Consider the following 19,525-nt stretch of genomic DNA (forward strand, 5'->3'; position numbering starts at 1 on the left):
CTCCCCCCGGATGACTGCGTGGAGACGACGGAGGTCGCGCTGGAGGACGCGCGGCGCCTGATCCGGCAGTACCACGACCCATCCTGCCATGCGATGCTGCGCCTGGGCGTGGCGCCGTGCTCGCCCTTCTCGGTCACCGAGGACTGCATGGCGGCTGCCGCCAAGCTGGTGGCCGAGTTTCCCGGGGTCCGCCTGCACACCCACCTGGCCGAAAACCAGGAGGACATCGACTACAGCCTCAAGGTCTATGGCTGTCGCCCGGGGGAATACATCAAGTGAGCGCATACAAGGGGTAGGGAGGCGGAGGGGAGGGGGCCCATGTTCCCGGCGTGGAGTGCACTTGGAGGTGGGGGTGCTCCCTCAGCGCCGGGGCTGGCACTCAAGCCACCCTGGAGATTCCGGGGCTGCGGCCGCAGAGTGCAATGAGGTACTTGGTTCTCACGTCATCAGGCCACGTGAGCCCATGCCCCTCCCAACAGGAGGGTCGGCTGGAACAGGGAGGTGTCCTGGTATGCGCACTGCGTCATGCTCAGCGCCGAGGAGCGGGTCCAGTTCAGGGACGCGGGGATGGCCGTGGCGCACTGCCCCTCTAGCAACCTCCGCCTCGCCTCTGGTGCGGCGAGGCCGGTGGCTCACCCATGGTGACCCTCTTGGCCGGGGACCTCGTGTTGCTGAGGGCCTCGCTAGGGCCCGGATGCTGGGCGTGAAGGACCCGAGACCGGGGCGAGGTCTCGCCGGGAGAGCTGCCCGCTCTGTGCGTGCTCCTGCTGACACTCGGCCACTCCCCGCCCCCCTCCTCCATTTCCTCATGTACACACCCTCGCCTCGTTCTTTGACCCAGGCATCTGCCCCGTGCGCCGCCTGCTGGACGACGGGGTAACGGTGGCCCTTGGCGTGGACGGCACGGCCTCCAACGACACGGGAAACCTGCTGCAGGAGATGCGCCTGGCCCTGCTGCTGCAGCGCGCCTCCGGTGAGGGGGCCTTATGGTTCCATTAGGGGGAGGGTGTCCGCCAGGGGTGCCACCCTCATCACCACCCAACCGCGCCATCACAGTCTCCATCGCAGCGTGGCACACATGCTCCCCACCCCTGGTGACCCCACACATTCAGGCAACGTGGAAGGGCTGAGGGTGCGAGAGGCGCTGCAGATCGCGACGCAGGGCGGCGCCAAGGCGCTAGGCTGGGAGGGGGAGGTGGGCGTCATCGCGCCCGGATACGCTGCCGACTTTGTGGGGTGGAAGGTGGGTGGGCTGTGGGGTGGGAGGGGTGCAACAACCCATAGCGGACAGGAGATGGCGACAGGGTGGATGGCCGCCTACTGCCATGCCCTCACGGGAGTCATTGGTTAGCGACGGGGTGACGTCAGTCAGCGCTGCCGACTGCAGGGCCATACACATGCGCTCGGACTGCATCTGAGAGAACTGGCGCCATCCCTTTCCCCTCTTCCCACCTAACCACCCACCCCTGCAGACCAGCGACAGCGTCGCATTTGCGGGCGGCCTGCACCAGCCACTGTCCTCGCTGCTGCTGTGCGCGCCGGGCAACGTGACGACCTCTGTCATCAACGGGGAGGTCATTGTTCGCGACGGCTGCCTGCTGACGGTGGATGTGAAGGTGCGGTGGGTTATCGTTGAAGGACATGCCTGGTCGGGGCTGGATGGGGCTGGAATGGCGTGACCCCGGGCGTCGCCTCGCACTGGGACTCCAAGAGCCGGCAGGGGGCCCCGATTGCTTGGATCTCGGGCATGGTCTCCTGGTAGGGCTGCATGAAGCGTGCGGGTGCAGGGGTGGTTGAACCCCTCCGACTCCGATACTTCTATGTTAACCCCCTTTGCAATCCCCAGGCCTTGGTGCGAGACCACAACGAGCGATCTGCCAGGATCTGCGCTGCTCTGGGCGGTCCAGAAGCGTGAGGACCGATGTCTGTGGTAAGTGGAGCTGGCGACCATCTCCATGACATCAATGCATTGCAGTAAACTCCCTTGTGTCGTCACAACTCCCAAGTTGCTGGCGTGGGTGGAGGCACAGCTTGATATTCCTGCTGCCAAGCTGAGCAGTCCAGCTGACGGAGCCCACAGGCAGCACTGGCTCCTGTGCTCTGGGAGAACTGGGTTGTAACCAGGACATGATGAGCTGAAGATTGTCTGCAAGACTGACCTCAGATTGGAGTGCAGGTGCTGCACACCACCCTGCCGGCTCGAACAACCAGCAGGAAGTCTTCTGGTGCCTATCCCTCCGTTTCGAGTCTGGAATCACTGTAAACGATGCTCTTCCAGATTATCTTGCTGATCTTGACATGGTTTGAATGAGGAAGTACTTGAGTAAACTGAGTGATACCACATTTAGGTCAATATGTGCACAGCAACTTGCTCAGAAGCTTGTCAGAGACAGGGTGAGGTCTCGTCTCGCAGCGAAACTCGGCATTCAACAAGCTAGATGGCCTTTTCTGATCACAATCATATCGAACTCTTGTATGTGCTGGGGGGTGCGAAGTGGTATGCCTTGTTCCCGCGCACCGGGGGAGACGTTCCGTCACACGGTTGAACGCTGCTACAAGCATAACCGCTCGCAAGCAAGATCCTGCACCATTAGGAATTAAGTGGAGAAAAGATCGCAGAAGTTTGTCCTGCTAATACTCGATGCTGTGACGTTGCCGGAGCCCCCCCCCCCCCCCCCGACCGCAAACCAAACATGCGAGGGTGCCAGATGCCTCACATACTCCAGATCCTGCTGGTTGTGGCAGGTAATATTTGTTCATATATCATGGGTATCGACGAAGTTACCGAGATCCTGCCCTCACGACCCGTGGCGCCTCACCCCGGCCCCACGCCTCCACCGCGTAGGGTTCGTGCTTTTCTCCCTCGTAGGCTTGGCAGGTCAAAGGATCTGGCCGAAGCGCCTCGTCGCGCTCTCCTCGGGATCTATGATCATAGGCCCTGTTCAATCGGTGGAGCAGGCATCCTGCTCCATATACGTCCTGGACCCTGCTCGAGACCTGGGGATGCCCGCGTGCAACTACGCGGACCCCGCCATCTGGCCGCATGCCCTCAAGGTGACCGGAATTCTCGGGGGCACCGAGCCCCTCCAACACTGGGAGTACCAGCAAGCGGTCCAGTTCTGGCTGGAGCAGGCTATCATCGACAATGGGGCGCGCGCGGACAGGCTGGCCAGTGCAGATCTGGTGGGAGGGGAGGATGGACTGGGATCAGGCAGAGGGCTGCCAAGGTGCATGCAGGGCATGTCGGAATAGGTTGTGTGCTGTTGGTATCACTTTCGTCTCCTTGCCAGCAGGAGCATGTTTCCTCGGAACAAAGGCCCTGGACGTGAGGAGAGGTCCTCCCTGCACCTTCACCCCTTGCCCCGCCCCCTTGTCCCCAGATATACGTCAACATGCATTGCTACGAGACCTGGAGGGCGGGGAAGTGGTGGCAGACTTTCAGGGAGGGCGTGGTGGACGCCGTCAATCCAGAGCTCTACATGCAGCAGACGATGCATCACCTCAGGTCCTGGCCCCAGTGGAGGCAGAGCAATGGCTCCAGATTCGTCGTGGCGCCCTACTTCCCGGCAACCCCCATGAGTACCCTGGCGGCGCAGAGGCCATGCAGGTGGGTGAGATGCAGAGGCTCATTGGGACATACGTTTGGGAATCTTCAATGTCTGTGTGGGTGATGTCCCCCATGCGCACAGCGAATCTGTGGGCCAGGCGGTGCAGAGTGTCTCAGCATGAAGTAGGGCCCACAGTTACCTGGTCCAAGATGTCAAAGGTCAACGGAAAGACAGGAATGGGCTCCGCCTGCCGCGCCCACCGCCTCCCACCCTCCTGAATACCCTACCCTGGCTTGCTGGCGCAAAGTTACCTGACTCAGTAGAGTGATTGGTGTATTCCCGTGGTCCAGCTTCCGTGTTGCAGACCATCCCGTGAGGCCCATCCAACCCTCCGCTCCCCACCATCATGAACCCCACACAGTTCATCCCCCTTCATCATCACCTCTGAGCACACGCTGCTGTGCACGCAGAAGCGCGAGGCGCATGCCCAGCAGGGATTGATCCTGCCCTATGTGACAGGTGTGTGCAGGTTGATCCTCGGCTGAGCCAGGGCCGGGGGTTGGGGTCGGCCAGTGACATGAGCTCAGGAGATGCCGCACACTCATGGGGCGTGCAGCCGCCCACTTGCCCCGGGATGGGCTGTGCCTGGATCCCGTGTGGTGTGCCTTGCTCTCCCATCAGCGTGAGCCCCAGCCCTGCCACCCCTCGCAGACACCCACCAGCAGGGGTTTGACCCCCTCGTCGCCACCCGCGACACTCTGCTCTTCCACCGGGGTGGGTGTGCGCCGCCCCCCCCCGACCCTAAAGCATGGCGATTTGCATCAGGGTGAGCCCCGGCGCAACCAACGGGGTCCGGGCAAGACTGCCCCTGAAAGGCTGCTTGTGCTTTGTCCCAGGGGGAAAGGAAGTCTGCATGCCCGTGGGGCCCAGTGCTGCATTGCCTGATGGATCATCCGCCCTCATTCACACCCTTCAATCCCCTCCCTCCCCACCACCATAAACCCCACCTGCCAGGAAGCTGCTGCGCCGCGCCGTGGTGGACGCAGCCCAGGCGTCCAACGCCACCGATGTGGACGTGCGGTGCGGCTGCGACATCTGCCCCGGGGCCCTGCCCCACCCGCAGCTGCTGGCGCGCATGCGCGCCTCCCGCTACTGCCTGGTGCTGGCCGGGGACCGGCCGTCCAGCCGGCGCGGCACCGAGGCGGCCCTCTCCGGCTGCGTCCCCGTCTTCGTCGGCCCGCCCTGGCACACAGTGGCCCTGGCCGAAGACATCGACCACGCCGCCTCCAGCGTCTTCATCACCGTGCGCCACGTGACCTGGGTGGTCGCCAACGCCTCGCAGGGCATCGGCGAGAACCATCCCAACGTGCTGAAGTCCTGGTACCTGGACGCTGACCTGGCGCCCGGAGACATGCTGTACGTGGACACCGTGGACCAGATATTTGACACGCTGCGTGCGCTGCCGCCCAAGGTGCTGGCCGCCAAGCAGGCCGCGCTGGCGCGGCAGGCCTACCGGCAGTACTGGCTGCCGCCCCCAGGGAAGACCAGGTCGCAGCTGGGAGAGATCGTGGTGAAGAGGCTGTGCGACCATGCTCAGACGCTCAAGGACCGTGACATCATTCCCCCGCACCCCATCCCGCACCGGAGGAGGACCCTGCTCGCCGACTGACCCCTGCCTGGGTTAATCAGCTTGTGCTTGCCCTTGACGAGGTTACTGACAAACATTCCGCCTGTGCGGGTCCATGATGCTTGATGACACCCTCATATACTGAAGTCGTACTGATATTTCATTCCAAAAGGATCGAGCCGGTTCTTGTGCCTATGGGGTCCGGCGCCTGAGGATACATAGGTGCCCGGTGGTCTCTCATAGAATCCGGCATGTGAAGGCCGCTGTGACCCTAATGCTATCCACCTCGCCACGGACAAGGTTCTCCACCTCCCTTAATGGCATCTCGTGTAGGCTCCGTCGTCGTAGTGGTACAAGGATCCGTTCAAGCGGGTCATTACAGATGATCACCGCATGGAGAGTGCTGCAGCGCCGGGGCTGGTATTCAGGAGGCCGCGGAGAGCCGCACACCGCCGCCGCTCATCAGGCCATGCCGCCCCACACTCCGTGCGCCACCGGCTGGACGGTGGGAGATGGTGACCCTGGGCGTCTATGGCGCGGCCTCCAAAGGGCATGGGTAATCACAGCAAGCAATCTCCTAGGATCTACTCTGCTCTGGGCAGGCCAGAGGGGTGAGGACTCCGCAGGTCAAATAAAATGCCAGCGATGGACAGGGGACATGGAGCCAGACAGGTGCCCACCCCTCCCTGCTGCATGAAGCCCTGTGAGGCACATGGAGGGCCGGGCAGCAGAAATTGCTTTTCCAGGTACCTGTTCCCACGCTTCGACTCGGCCATCTCTGTGTGACAATTCCCTCTCCCATCAGCTTTCCTGGCTCTGTATGATTGGCCCCATGGGGAGCTGACTTAAGCTAATGTCCACTTACATCTCAGGTCAATCTGTGTACAACTAAGTGCTCGATCCATGTGTCACAGAGAGGGAGAGTAATCGTTTCGGAGCATGAGATGGTGCCACACAAGCCGCATGGCTTACTATGCCTGCTGCTGCAGGGGTAAGGTCGGGTGGGAAGAGTTCACGTGACGTTCCCGCCCCGGACGGTTCCGTCACGCAAAATGAAGGATGTGGCAGCATGCCCAGGCAAGGAAGATCTCGCAGCGTCTAAAATTGTCAGGAGTTGGATCTGTTAGACGAAGCCCTGCCAACTCTCGATGCTGACTGGCTGTGTTATTCCCCTATGGGCCGCACGCCCGCTCGAGTGAAGTTCACACGGAAGGTGGCCAAATGCCGCACATTCTCCAGATCCTGCCTCTCACCACAGGTAAAATGTTAATTCTCTTGATGGGTATCGAAGCGGGGGCCGAGTTTCTGCTCTAACGCGTTGCGGTGTCTCGATCCGGCCCTCCCCCTCCACCGCGCAGGGTTCCTGTTCTTCTCTCTCGTCGGCTTGGCAGGCCAAGGGATCTGGTCTAAGCGTCTATTCAAGCTGACCTCCGGCTCCGTGCTCATAGGCCCTGTTCAATCGGTGGAGCAGGCTTCCTGCTCCATCTACGTCCTGGATCCCGCCCGGGATCTGGGGATGCCCGCCTGCAATTACGCGGACCCCGCTGTCTGGCCCCACGCCCTCAAGGTGACTGGCCTCCTGGGTGGTACCGAGCCCCTCCAACACTGGGAGTACCAGCAAGCGGTCCAGTTCTGGCTGGAGCAGGCTATCATCGACAATGGGGCGCGCGCGGACAGGCTGGCCAGTGCAGATCTGGTGGGAGGGGAGGATGGACTGGGATCAGGCAGAGGGCTGCCAAGGTGCATGCAGGGCATGTCGGAATAGGTTGTGTGCTGTTGGTATCACTTTCGTCTCCTTGCCAGCAGGAGCATGTTTCCTCGGAACAAAGGGCCTGGACGTGGGGAGAGGTCCTCCCTGCACCTTCACCCCTTGCCCCGCCCCCTTGTCCCCAGATATACGTCAACATGCATTGCTACGAGACCTGGAGGGCGGGGAAGTGGTGGCAGGTCTTCAGGGAGAAAGTTCTGGACGGTGCCGATCCGGAGCTCTACATGCAGCAGACGATGAACCACCTCAGGTCCTGGCCTCAGTGGAGGCACAGCAATGGCTCCAGGTTTGTCATAGCACCCTACTTCCCGGCGATACCCACCGAAACCCTGGATGCGCAGAGACCATGCAGGTGCGAGAGGTGCACGGGCTTGCTCACTTATGTGCCTGGGGTTCGGTCGGTCCCATTGGGCGGACCCACTTTCTCATGGAAATCTCCTGCGCGCCAGACTGTTTGGGCAGCGTGAGCGTCCTGGTCTGACGTTGGGACCGAGAGTTCTTGGTTCAGGGGGAGCATGATCAAGAGGAACACAGGATCAGGCCTCCCATGCCTTGCTCACCGCCTCCCACCCTACCCATGGCCCCCCTTGGCTTGCCTTCGTATGGTTCTTTGCACACAGGAGTCTATCCAGCGCATCACTGTGATGCAGAAATCATACACACAATGTACCCTCCAACCTCATTGGATTTTCCAAGTCCCCATCTCTTGATCCCGCACAGTGCCTCCCCCTTCATCATCACCTCCGAGCACACCATGTTCTGCGAGCAGTCGCTCGATGCGCATGCCCGACAGGGACTGATCCTGCCATACGTGACAGGTGCGCAGGTTTGGTCCCGAGCAGGCTCCGGTCCTTGGGTGTTTGTGATGAGGGACCCCACACTCTGCGACGACATGTGCATGCGAGCCTCCCCTGGCCTGCAGGCTTCCTGGTTCTGGCATTGTTGCCGCACCATCCCAGTAGCTTGTGCGTGTTGGCACACACACACACACACACACACCGCCCCCGCTCCACCCGCAGACACCCACCAGGAGGGGTTTGATCCCCTCGCCACCACCCGCGACACACTGCTCTTCTACCGCGGCGGGTGTGCCCCGCCCCCCAACGACCCGGCGGCCCTCCACTTTGCATCCGGGTGAGCCTTGTATGGTGATACTGTTGAACGCTGGGGAGCCCTGAGACCCCAGGGCCCGCCCCGAATGCCCAGCGAGCCCTGCAAGAAGCTGCCCGGCAGTTGCCTGCTAAGTTCCCATGCCTCCCTCACTTCCCCTCCCCCCCCCCCGCGCCGCAACTGCCACTAGGAAGCTGCTGCGTCGTGCCCTGGTGGATACGATCCAGGCGTCCCCCGCCCCCGACCTGGACGTGCAGTGCGCCTGTGACCTCTGTCCCGGGGCCCTGCCGCACGCGGAGGTGCTGGCGCGCATGCGCGACTCCCGCTTCTGCCTGGTGCTGGCCGGTGACAAGCCCTCCAGCCGGCGCGGCAGCGAGGCAGCCCTCTCCGGCTGCGTCCCCGTGCTCGTTGGCCCGCCCTGGCACACAGTGGCCCTGGCCGACGACATCGACCACGGCGCCTCCAGCGTCTTCGTTTCCGTTCGTCGTGCGGACTGGGTGGTGGCCAATGCCTCGCTGGGCGTCCCGGACAACCACCCCGATGTGCTGAATTCCTGGTACCTGGACGCTCACCTGGTGCCGAGCAGCGTGATCCAGGTGGACAGCCTGGCCGAGGTTCTGGGGGTGCTGCGTGGCATGCCGCCCGAGGTGCTGGCCGCCAAGCAGGCCGCGCTGGCGCGGCAGGCCTACCGGCAGTACTGGCTGCCGCCCCCGGGGGAGACCAGGTCGCAGCTGGGGGAGATCGTGGTGAAGAGGCTGTGCGACCATGCCCAGATGCTCAAGGACCGTGACATCATTCCCCCGCACCCCATCCCGCACCGGAGGAGGACCCTGCTCGCCGACTGACCCCTGCCTATTTTTCACCCGCTTGTGCTTGCCCTTGGCGAGGTTACTGACAAACATTCCGCTTGTGCAGGCCCATTGTCCAGGATGCCTGCTGCCAACCCTGTTATATTGAACTCGTGCTCATGGAATACAGCGGGACCTCCCAGGCCAGTATGTGTTGTTGATAATGGAGTCCATCGCCTGAGGCTGTCGGAGTGTCCCAGGGGTGGATTGCCTGTGCCCACCATCATAAGGGAGGGTCAGGATGGCACCTTATCCCGCCCCACCTTAATCGCCAACTGACTCGGGTCCTCAACTTCCTTTCATGGTGTCGTGGAACCCACGAATCATTAGAATTGCATAAACCAATCCAAGTGGATTACTGCAGGAGATTGTAGCAGGGAAAGTGTGTTGCGTGGCCGTGACCAGCACCGAGAGAATCAGGGTCCCCGGTCACGAGGGCAAATGGCCAGAACAAGCACAGGAACCTGTTTCACAACGTTCTTTGAGAGCTAAACACCACTGCGAATGCTGGATAAGCTTGCTCTCGTACAATGCTTGATTGCCGTTCCCGTTTCGTGTATTGTCGCCAAAGAAGAAGGGTCGGAAATGCCCACGTGGGTGCTCGACGAAAACCCTCTCTGCTGCCCTAGTTACAAGGGTTTTCATCAAACACCAATGAACACAAAAGCATACTCCTTATTATACTATATTCTGAAAGAATAGCGTCTAATCCATCCAGATTTCAGTCCTCAGTATTGTCTGGAGACCCTCTAGACTTTGATATCCCGACGGCCACTAGGGCTGGACCTGAAGAGTCTTGCGGAATCTCTCCAGGCAGCACAAACGTGCGCTTGCAGGTGGGAACTCGCCATGTGATATGGTACCGTGATGTCGGGGGAGGTGACCCACCCTGGTTATGCCCCGTCGACTCGGGTGGGATTGGGCCGGGGTTAGGGCTTCCTCGCGATCCCATCCATGAGGCCCCAACCCGATGTCGTCAGGCCTTCACCGCCTGCGGCACACATCATTTGCAGATATGGGTCGTTTTATGACTGCGTGGAGGGAGAAGAGGTACAACTACATCCTCCTTGGCGATTATGATTACGTAAGCAGGGCGATCGGTCGGTCGGGTGGGTCACAGGGGAGTTGCCCTCTGGCCCCTCCCTTGGGATCTCAGGGAAGTCTGCTGACAAGCGACGTCGCAACAGGGGCATGTACAATGCCTCAGAAATGCTCCAGATTCCCTGGTAGCATCCTACCATTGCCGCGCATGCATGTCCCTACCTCACCCCTCCATATCCCCACACCCACCTGCACCCGGCATCACAGAAATACCTGTGCATGCCGGTGTGGCCCTTCAAGGCGGGCAAGCGCGACCCCCCCACCTTCTTCGCCACCGACGCGTGGCTCGGCATCCTCACAGCCATGGTGATGGGCCTGCAGCACGCCATGGCAATGGTCGGCGGACTCATCACGTGAGGAAAGGGTGGCGTGTGTGTGTGTGTGTGTGTTGGGAAGGGGGGGGGGGCGAGGGTGAGGTGCTCGTGGTGCAGGGAGGGACGCAGATGGTTGGGCGCATGCAAGCTGAGCTGTGGATGCAAGGGACACCAAAGGCCTCTGGTACAGGCGACTCCGGCACCTATCGCCAACATGCCCCGCTTCCCCTTCCCCAGGGACCTGGAAACCCTGGCACGCGTCAGTGGCAGGCCGTATGAGGCGGAGAACTACACCTTCCCCGTGAGCATGGCAGGGGGGGCGCAACCAAATGCTGCCTCACGGCAAGCGGCCTGCCTACAGCACTGCCTGAGCCAGGCTTGTATTTTTCGCGCTTGGGATTTGAGTATCTAAGCCTCGACAGAATGCTTGTGGACTACCCTGTGGAGCAGCGTTGCGGGCCTCCTGACGCACGTCCTCCTCTCCCTTCCCTCCACACAGACTCAGTCGCAGCTGGACGAGGAGGAGGATGGGCCCGATCTGGGCGAGGAGGAGGAGGTGGAGGTCCTGACCGGGGAGGAGGAGGACGAGCTGGACTCCATCGCCGCCGCCCTGTCCAGCTGATGACGATGGAGTCTGGGGTACCGGCGGCTGGCCTGCCCCAGGATGGTGTACCGAGCGGCAGAAGAGGGATTGCCCCTGCGTCTGCGTCAGACTGGAAGCCAGTGTGACCCATCTGCTGCCTCTGTGCCGCAGTAAGGCCCTCCATACTCGCCGCCCACAAGTCCCTCGCCGTGCCTCTGTTGACCCAAGCTCTCAACCGAGTTCTTTCACTGCAACACCATGGGCACGTCGCCGCCCAGCGGCACGGGCAAGGAGGAAAGCGCGCATCGTCAGGGGAAGGGCATGCAGGGAGGGGGGAGATGGTGAACAGCCCACATGGGATGGCCTTGCAGCAGGGCGGCGCCCTCCGAGAAGGGGCGACGGGACGACAGCAGGCAGCCGCCTGGAGCTGGGTGATATGGTCCAGGTCCCACGCCCAGACTGCCTCTGGCCTGCATGCAGCCTGGCAGCCTGACCAGCCAGAAACCAACCCGGAAGACTCCAACACACCCTAACCCTAACTCCTCAACTCCCCGGACCCCTCAGCCCCCCCCCTGCTCATCTCCGCATACGCGGCCAATGACCCCACGCTGAGCACCACAGACGTGGACACCATCGCCCAATACCTCGTCTCCGCCGCCCTCCTGGTCACCTCCATCATGACCGCCATCCAGGTGGGTGGCGAAGGTTAGCTGGGTGGGTGTAGGTGGGGCTGGCAGTCGTGCTGCGTGTGCTGGGCGGCGATGTGTCCACCAGGCTCCCACGCCACGTGCCAGCCCCTGCCCCCCAGTGCCCATGGTCCCCCAGGGAGTTCCAACGCACAAATCCCCTCCCACCCCCCTCCACACACGGCACAGGTGACGGGCATCCCGCTGCCCTACGGACGGCAGTGGGGCGCGGGCATCCTGTCGGTGATGGGCATCTCCTTCACCACCTACCCCATCGCCGTCTCCACCATCAGCGCGTTGATGGCCGACGGACACACCTTCCGCGAGGCCTACGGCTACCTGCTGGGCACGCTGGCCTGCGTGGGGATCACGCCCGTCGTCATCTCATTCTTCCCCCCCCGCGTGCTCAAGCGCATCTTCCCCCCCATCGTCTGTGGCGTCACCATCGTGCTCATCGGCATCAACCTGACCGGCGCGGGCATGGCCAACTGGGGCGGCGGCTCCTTCTGCAACACCTACGCCGACGGGCTGTGGATCCCGCAGGCCGGCCCCTGCACCGTGACCAACGCCACCTCGGGGGAGGTCACCACGCTGAGCACCTGCTACACCAACGTGCCCATCATGTGCAGCGGGAACGGGGACGTCATGCTGCCCTTTGGCTCCGGTCCCTACGTCGGCCTCGGCTTCTCCGTCTTCGTCATGCTGGTCATCATCGAGCTGTTCGGGTCCCCCTTCCTGCGCAACTGCGCGGTCATCATCTCCCTCCTCTTCGGCTACATGCTGGCGGGCGTGACCCGCGCCGACGGCAAGCGCTTCGTCACCGGCACCAAGATCGCCAACGCGCCGGCCATCACCTTCCTCTGGGTCCACACCTTCCCGCTGAACGTCTACGGCCCCGCGGTCCTGCCCCTCATCATCGTCTTCACCATCACCAGCATCGAGACGGTGGGCGACGTGGCCGCCACCGAGGAGGCATCCTTCCTCCAGACCTCGGGCCCCGCGCACAACAAGCGCACCCGCGGCGCGCTGCTCAACGACGGCATCTCCGGCATCTTCTCTGCGCTGGCCACCTCCTTGCCCCTCACCACCTTTGCCCAGAACAACGGCATCATCGCCCTCACCGCCGTGGCCTCACGCCAGGCGGGCTGGGCCTGTGCGGGCTGGCTCTTCATCTTCGGCCTGATCGGGAAGTTTGGCGGCGTCATCACCACCATCCCCAACTGCGTGCTGGGGGGGATGACCACCTTCCTCTTCGCCAACGTCATCGCCTCGGGGATCAAGATCATGATCAGCCAGCACTTCACGCGCCGCAACCGCTTCGTCATCGCCTGCGCCCTGGCACTGGGCATCGGGGTCACCCTGGTGCCCAACTGGGCCCAGAACAACCTGTGGAACAACCCAAACCTGAGCGAGGGGGTGCAGGGCGTGCGCGACGCGCTCATCCTCATCCTGGAGACCGGATTCACGTGAGGCGGTGGGGGTGGGGGTAGGGTCTTGATCGGGCGGCAGGGAGGAGGTCGATCAAGGGGGAGGAGCGGGCCGCACTGAGGCAGCCACTTGCGATCTGCTGGGAGTCGAGGGGCCGCTTCTGAAAGCATGCCAGCTCTCGATCACCCAGTCCCCCCCTGCCCTGCAGGCTGGGAGCTCTGACGGCCATCGTCCTCAACCTCCTGCTCCCCGACGAGAAGGGGCTGACCGTGCCGGAGCCCGACACCCCCGACCTCTCTGTCCAGGGGGCCGAGCCGTCGGTGCGCTACTCCAGCAAACCCCAGGGCAAGGACCCGCTGCAGAGCCAGGACACCAGCATGCACATGACCAAGGACTACAGCACCGACATGCAGAAGGTGTGTGTGTGCGAGGGGCTTGGTCAGTCGTTCTGAGCGGAGGGGAGGCTCGAGCCAGCGTCAGAGGGGTGTGCGGGAGGGGATTGAGCATGTAAACACCCCCCAGCACTGGACCCATGTTCCCAGGAATGCCCTGTCATCAGTCCATCTCATCAGCCCTCCTCCCCCACCGACAATCCTCGCAGCAGAACGACAGCGGGTCAGATACACCCGGCGCGAATAACAAGGCCCCTCTTGTGTGACTGCGGCCTCGGTGCAGCACTGAGCAGGGGCATTGTCTTTGGCCCAAGACCAATGCTCCAAATGATTAAAGGCACAGCCACCTGGCAGTCCGGGGAGTCCACCGGACATGCTGCCACCGCAAGTCAATGACAAAGCCAAGGCCACGGGGGGCTTTGTACACCCGAGTACACGGCAAGATGGCTCCATGTGCTCCCAGGCCCTCGAACATCCCAGTTCGCACGTTGATCGCATATATTTAGAGCTCCACTTGTGGCAGGTCTCCCTGTGCCATGCCCCAGAACCTGGCTGTGGGGATGGCCGGGAGGCAACCTTCCCCCACCCTACATGCCAGTACATCCCACCGCGCAGCCGTCTGATGTGCGGACCGCTCCCCCCAACCCACCTGAAATGGAGCTCCAGCCGGCGTGTGCTTGTACCCTGGACCCCCCTCCTCGTGCACACCCCTGTGCCTCCCCCAAACCTCAAAACCTCCCCTTTACGTAGTTTGCCCTCTCTCCAGTGCCGTGTCTCAGGCTGTCATGCCATCGCTGCTTGCAACCCTCCCTTCCTTCAATCATGCTTGGTAGTATGCGCAAGAGCAACAACAGCGGGATGAGGGGTGAATGGGTGTACGATGCGCATACTGTCGATCAGGCCATGCACTTTGGCTCACAGTGAGGCAGGGTGAATGGAAGCCGAGAGCGGTCTGCTGCTGGGCATGGCCCACGGGCATGCTGGCTCATGGCCTTGGTGTCAGTGGTTTACCGCCTTTGGGGTCAGCGGCTCATCGCCTGGGGATGCGCATCTCATGGCCTAGGGTTTCGCAGGCTCCGCTTTCGCCGCCGCCTCGACCTTTGCCGCCTCGGCCGCCAGCGCCGCCGCATTGTCCAGCTGCCTCCGGCGCTTGACCGCGCGCGCGCGCCTGCAGATGTTCTCCACGATGATGCGCCCTGCGCCGGACTGGATCTCCCCCGGCGCGGGGCGGTAGGAGAACTGGCCGTACGCCTCGCGCAGCGCGGCCTGCTTGGCGGCCAGCACCTCTGGCGGCAGCGCGCGCAGCGCGGCCTCGATCCCCGCCACGCTCTCCACCTCCAGCACCTGCCCCGGCCCCAGCTCCGCGTCCATGTACCACTCCCGCTCAAGGGTGGGGCCGTTGAGCGCCGTGCGCTTGGCCGGGTCGGTGACGATCCAGGGCACCGTTCCCTTCACGTGCACGAACACGCTGAAGGCGGCGTGGTCGATGGCGTCGGCCAGGGGTAGGGTGTGCCAGCCGGGGCCGACGTACACGGGGACGCAGCCGGACAGGATCACCTCCACCTGGCGCCGGCTGGTCTGCGCGTCCCCCGCCAGCACGGGGCAGAAGGTGGAGCGCAGCATGCGTCTCAGGGTCTCGTCGTGGTCGAGGGCGCCAGGGCAGATGTCGCAGGCGCAGGACAGGTCCAGGTCCGGCTTGTTCAGGGCGGTCAGGGCCTGCACCACCGCCCGCCGCTGGATCTTGCTGCGTGGTTGTGTGTGTGTGGGGAGGGGGAGCGTGTGAGGTGGCTGGCACGAGGCAGTGGGGAAGGGGGGTTGAAGTATGGCAGGCGCACCCCGGTGCAAGAGCAGGGCCCAGGGGGAAGCGCCGGGGGCCAGGGGGGAAAGGGGGGCAGTGCAGTGTGGACTGCCAGGTTGGCTGGAGATGCTCTGCTGCTGAGGAGGGCTGCGGGCAGGGCCATTCATGGCCATGATCGTGCCGGGGCAGTCTTCAACTCGCAGTGCCTTTGCAAACCCCTCCAAAAAACAGGAGACAGACACCTCACAGCCCAGGGCCACGCCCAATGAAATAATCCCAGCCCTCCACGACAGGACCCTCTGCCCTCACCCCCAAACGAATTTCTCCGCGAGGGAGGGGTGCGAGCACCCGCCGCGGTAGAAGACAAAGATGTCCCGTTTCGTTTTCAGGACCTCCGGCCCCTCGTTGGGAATGGCTGCGTGGTGGGGTGGGGTGTCCGAGTTGGGCGCGGCAGCCTGGCGGGGCGTGCAGGCCCCTGCCGGCCCGGACCGCAGCAGCCTGCCCAGACTGCTGCGGCTGCTGGAGAGCAGTCTCCCGGCCTCGGCCGTCAAGCAGCTCCCCTGCCGGCTGCAGTACACCCAGCCGCACCTCGCACTGTGGTCCCTCCCCTCCTGGTTACCGATGCATGCCACCGCCCTCCATCTCACATGTCACAAAGGGGAGGATGAGGCCCTGGTCGTTGTGATGTTGCAGGCCCTTCTTGCAAAAGGACTTGTGCGTGGAGACCAGGGAGTAGACGGAGGAGCTGCGCAAGTTTGGGGTGGGGGGAGATCCTTGGCAGGGAGGGGAGGCAGTCATGGCTGCGGCGGGAGTGCACGGCAGAGCTGTGAACAGGTGGCTGGGAGGCATGGGACTGCACGGGCCCGAGAGGACCCCTGCCGGCCCGAGCGTCAGGCGCCCCACGGCCAATAGATCGCCGTCCCAGCTCACCACACCCCTCCCCTCCGCCAGGCACCAGGCCCCACCCACCCCGCCCCATGCCCGCGCCCGTCGCAGGCTCACTTGCAGGGGCGCAGGAGGTTGACGGTGGAGTTGGGGGTGCCGGGGTAAAAGGGGGTCACCACGATGTGCGCGCCGTTGTCGGCGCGCCACTGCGGCCAGGTGTGCAGGTGCTGCAGCACCGGCTGCAGCTGGAGGTCTGGGATGGGAATGATGCTGCGCGTCTTCCTCTCCGGCAGTGTGTTCCACAGCCAGCCCAGGCGCCACGCCTCGAAGCAGTGCGTGTTCAGGAAGATCTGAGAGTGTGAGTGTGTGTGGACGGGGGTGCTGTGGGCGTGGGAAGGGGGGAGTGCGTTGGTGTTCTTGAGGGTCTGCTCGTGACTCCAGGCAGCAGGGGTGGTGGGGAATTCAGGTAGAGGCAGAAAGGCGACGGGCAGGCAGCATACTCGGGTCTGGCAGCCGACATTCATGCCGCCATGCACACGTCTGTTAGAGGATCCCCGGCGGGCCGGCCCACCCTTCCTGCCTGCCCGACGGCCAGGCAGGGTAGCCACAAACCGGCCGATTACAACCATAAGCCTCTCTGCCTCTGGCAAGCATGTGCATGGTCCCAGCCTTCCCACATCCCTTCTTTTATCCTTCCCTAACCTCGCACCATGTCAGCGCCATGTCGGTCGTTGGTCTGGTACCCGCTCATTGCGATGGCCTGTGCCACCCAGTAGTTGACGGCGTGCTGCTGCTCCCAGTGTTGCAGCGGCCCGGAGGCCTGCAGCTTGTTGTTTGGGGCGGCAAAGGGCCAGACGGCGGGGTCTGCAAAGTTGCACCGGGGCAGGCCCAGATCCTGCACCGGGTCCAGGACGTAGATGGAGCACGAGGCATCGGAGTCCGGCGTGCCTGTGATCTGCGCTTGAGGGCTGGGCGCGACGCGCGGCAGGGCCAGATCCTCGTTGCAAAGGAGGGCCCTCCCGACCCAGAGGAGGAAGGCTGGAGGAGATGACAGGGGGATGGGGTGAGGATGAGGTGGTGGAGGAGAGGGCAATGAGCTGGCTAGAAACTGGGTGCAGTTGGTGGGCAAGCTGTGACCTGAAACACCGCAGAGCCGCAGCCAAAGGAACCAAATATTCCCAGCACACCCGAGGCGGCCACACAGACGAGAACGGTTCGGATCAACTTGGTGGCGGGGGCCATGTCAAGGACACCGTGGGCGAGGGGAGGTATACGGGGTCAGGGCTATCGGACGTCGCGCTTGGAGCTGTGCACCCTTCAAAAGCAATGCAGATTTAGGAAACAGCCGTGGACCACACTGGATGAGGGCCTCAAGGAGGATGGGTCCTCGGGGCTGGCTCCCGAGATCCACAAGCGAACTTGTATCGCCGAGTGATCCGCGATATCGCTCTCAGCACAGAGATTGATAGAGCATCTTTGAGGGTTTCCAACAGCCAACTGGACAAGGAACGGGTGGTTGTGCGCTTAGCGCTGGTAGTAGTGCTGTATTGCGGTCACCGGACAGGGCACGATGTTGGGGGCCCCACCCACGCGTCATCATCGCTGCGCAGGTTAACCGAAATTGCGGGTTTCGAGGAAAACGGCGCGAAATTTTCGGGAAAATCACATTTTCGAAATTCGACTCCGAAGTTTCGTGCTGATATGGCAGTGGCCCACGGGGCTGGGCCCGCCCAGCGCACAGTGAGGATGGTTTGGGCGGGCTAAGTCAGTGTGCACACAAGCACTCATGTAATCTGAAACCAACCCCAAAGGTTGGCAAGCAATGTGCAAGTACCATGAAGACATTTCAGAAGCTTGCCGCAGAGGCATTCGAACCCGTGAATGAGGAGGTTTGCAGTAGCTGCAACAAAGTTGAGTGCCGTTACTACAGGCGAGGAATTGCCGCAAATTTTACGAGGCAAAAGCAACACTTCTTGGGTGGAGCTACTGTTAAGACTTGCAGCAAGACTCCGGAAGCGCTCTTGGTGGCAGTCAAGCGTGTCAAGCAGCTCAACACTCCATGCAAGCGCAGTCACACATCCATGCCCTCGAGAAGTTCAGTGGCCGACAGTTCAGAACCTCATAGGAACCCTGATCGGCAGACCAGAATTACAGACTTCATGGGGAGCCGAAGTGCAGCACAGGCCAGGCGGTCAATCGCACAGTTTTCTATCGTCAGGGCGTGCCCTTCTTCAAGGTAACGTGCCAATCTGAGCCCATTGCGAGGGATGCAAACAATTGAAGTCCACATTGACAACATCCACCTTTCTGTCTGCAGGTGGAGACCCCTGAGTTTGTCCAGATGGTCAATCATCTTGTTTGCACTGGGGGCCCCTTCAAGATTCCCAAGCAGGCAGATCTGCGTGAAGAGATGCTGGCTGACGAGGTCCAGTTGATCAATGACAGCCTGATCCCCACCCTCACCACTGAGAAAGAAGAGGTGAAGTGCCATCCATGCGGACTTGATGACTACATTTCTGCTCGGGAGTCTTTCAGAGGTATGTTTCCCTCCTTACAAGCTTGCACAGTAAAAACTGTGCAGGGCATCGCCCTTGTGATGGATGGTTGGCAGGACCAAGCCAAGAAGCCCTTATTGAACTTCCTGGCTGTTACAAGCAAGGGAGGGCGCTTCATCAAGAGCGTGGACACCGCTGGCAAATGCAAAACTGCAGATTTCCTTGTGGAGCAATTGGAAGCTGTCATCAAGGAGATTGGGGTCGAGAATGTGCAACTTGTCATCACAGACAATGCTGCTAATTGCAAGAGAGCCGGGGAAATTATTCATGAACGGTATGTGGGCACTCAGAAGTCTGCCCCAATATTGCTGTGCACACTGATGTAGTCAGCCTTTACATTCACCCACCCCCATCCTTTACACTCACCATTCTTGCAGATATCCCACCATCTGGTGGGTGTCATGTGCAGCGCACACCGTGGACCTCTTCCTGAAAGATTTGGGCAAGATGAAATGGGTGACGGAGATTCTGGATCCATGCCACCAGATCTGCAAGTTCATGACCAACCATGCAACAGCTGTGCACCTTTTAAGAGAGCATTCTGACCGGGGACTTCTTGTACCTGGTGAGTTTGGTGTAGCATGAGGTGTGACATCACCTGGACAAGAAGCCTGCCTAACTTTGATGTTTCATTTTTGTATCTGTAGGTGAAACTCGGTTTGGTTCAAAGTTCCTGATGCTGGACAGGTATCTGGATGTGAATGGGAAGCTGAGGAGAATGGTAGGCTCGGATGCATGGCATCAGTGGCTTACAGAATTACCTCCAGCCAAGAGACGTGAAGCTGGAGACCATGCACCAAAAATCTGTGACATCTCATGGAACGACAAAGCTCAGGCCCTGTTGGACCTTGCCAGGTGATGTGCAGTTGTCTGGGTTCAGCT

At 61.9% G+C, this 19,525-nt stretch overlaps 6 protein-coding genes across 6 annotated transcripts in view; 5 read left to right on the top strand and 1 right to left on the bottom strand.

Moving 5' to 3' along the window:
• The window catches only part of F751_0900 (5-methylthioadenosine/S-adenosylhomocysteine deaminase), a gene marked incomplete at both ends in the record, with an annotated part of 4,001 nt that extends 2,086 nt beyond the window's left edge, over positions 1–1,915 (top strand). The window contains 6 exons of the mRNA XM_011399953.1: positions 25–275; positions 480–613; positions 842–973; positions 1,113–1,243; positions 1,473–1,616; positions 1,847–1,915. Of these exons, the coding sequence (XP_011398255.1) occupies positions 25–275; positions 480–613; positions 842–973; positions 1,113–1,243; positions 1,473–1,616; positions 1,847–1,915 (861 nt within the window). The remainder of the gene's footprint in view (positions 1–24; positions 276–479; positions 614–841; positions 974–1,112; positions 1,244–1,472; positions 1,617–1,846) is intronic.
• Positions 1,916–2,925: 1,010 nt separating this feature from the next.
• F751_0901 (hypothetical protein) lies at positions 2,926–5,217 on the top strand (the record flags this gene model as incomplete). The annotated part of the gene is made up of 5 exons (XM_011399954.1): positions 2,926–3,183; positions 3,381–3,607; positions 3,970–4,067; positions 4,260–4,374; positions 4,563–5,217. The coding sequence occupies 5 exons, from the start codon at positions 2,926–2,928 to the stop codon at positions 5,215–5,217; spliced, it is 1,353 nt and encodes a 450-aa protein (XP_011398256.1).
• Positions 5,218–6,396: 1,179 nt separating this feature from the next.
• F751_0902 (hypothetical protein) lies at positions 6,397–8,898 on the top strand (the record flags this gene model as incomplete). Its single annotated transcript, XM_011399955.1, has 6 exons — positions 6,397–6,433; positions 6,534–6,871; positions 7,069–7,193; positions 7,664–7,761; positions 7,963–8,077; positions 8,244–8,898. 6 exons carry the CDS (start codon positions 6,397–6,399, stop codon positions 8,896–8,898), a joined length of 1,368 nt encoding a protein of 455 aa, XP_011398257.1.
• A 1,018-nt stretch (positions 8,899–9,916) lies between these two features.
• Positions 9,917–10,938, top strand: F751_0903 (Putative purine permease; the record flags this gene model as incomplete). The annotated part of the gene is made up of 4 exons (XM_011399956.1): positions 9,917–9,985; positions 10,210–10,355; positions 10,554–10,617; positions 10,816–10,938. The coding sequence occupies 4 exons, from the start codon at positions 9,917–9,919 to the stop codon at positions 10,936–10,938; spliced, it is 402 nt and encodes a 133-aa protein (XP_011398258.1).
• A 219-nt stretch (positions 10,939–11,157) lies between these two features.
• F751_0904 (Uric acid-xanthine permease) lies at positions 11,158–13,671 on the top strand (the record flags this gene model as incomplete). The annotated part of the gene is made up of 5 exons (XM_011399957.1): positions 11,158–11,206; positions 11,464–11,591; positions 11,775–13,051; positions 13,222–13,429; positions 13,615–13,671. 5 exons carry the CDS (start codon positions 11,158–11,160, stop codon positions 13,669–13,671), a joined length of 1,719 nt encoding a protein of 572 aa, XP_011398259.1.
• A 756-nt stretch (positions 13,672–14,427) lies between these two features.
• Positions 14,428–17,330, bottom strand: F751_0905 (hypothetical protein; the record flags this gene model as incomplete). Its single annotated transcript, XM_011399958.1, has 7 exons — positions 14,428–14,442; positions 14,561–15,149; positions 15,513–15,618; positions 15,851–15,948; positions 16,206–16,438; positions 16,798–17,126; positions 17,276–17,330. The coding sequence occupies 7 exons, from the start codon at positions 17,328–17,330 to the stop codon at positions 14,428–14,430; spliced, it is 1,425 nt and encodes a 474-aa protein (XP_011398260.1).
• Positions 17,331–19,525: the final 2,195 nt, after the last annotated feature.

Source organism: Auxenochlorella protothecoides (genome assembly GCF_000733215.1).
Source record: "Auxenochlorella protothecoides strain 0710 unplaced genomic scaffold scaffold118, whole genome shotgun sequence".
In the NCBI taxonomy this organism is placed as follows: Eukaryota; Viridiplantae; Chlorophyta; class Trebouxiophyceae; order Chlorellales; family Chlorellaceae; genus Auxenochlorella; species Auxenochlorella protothecoides.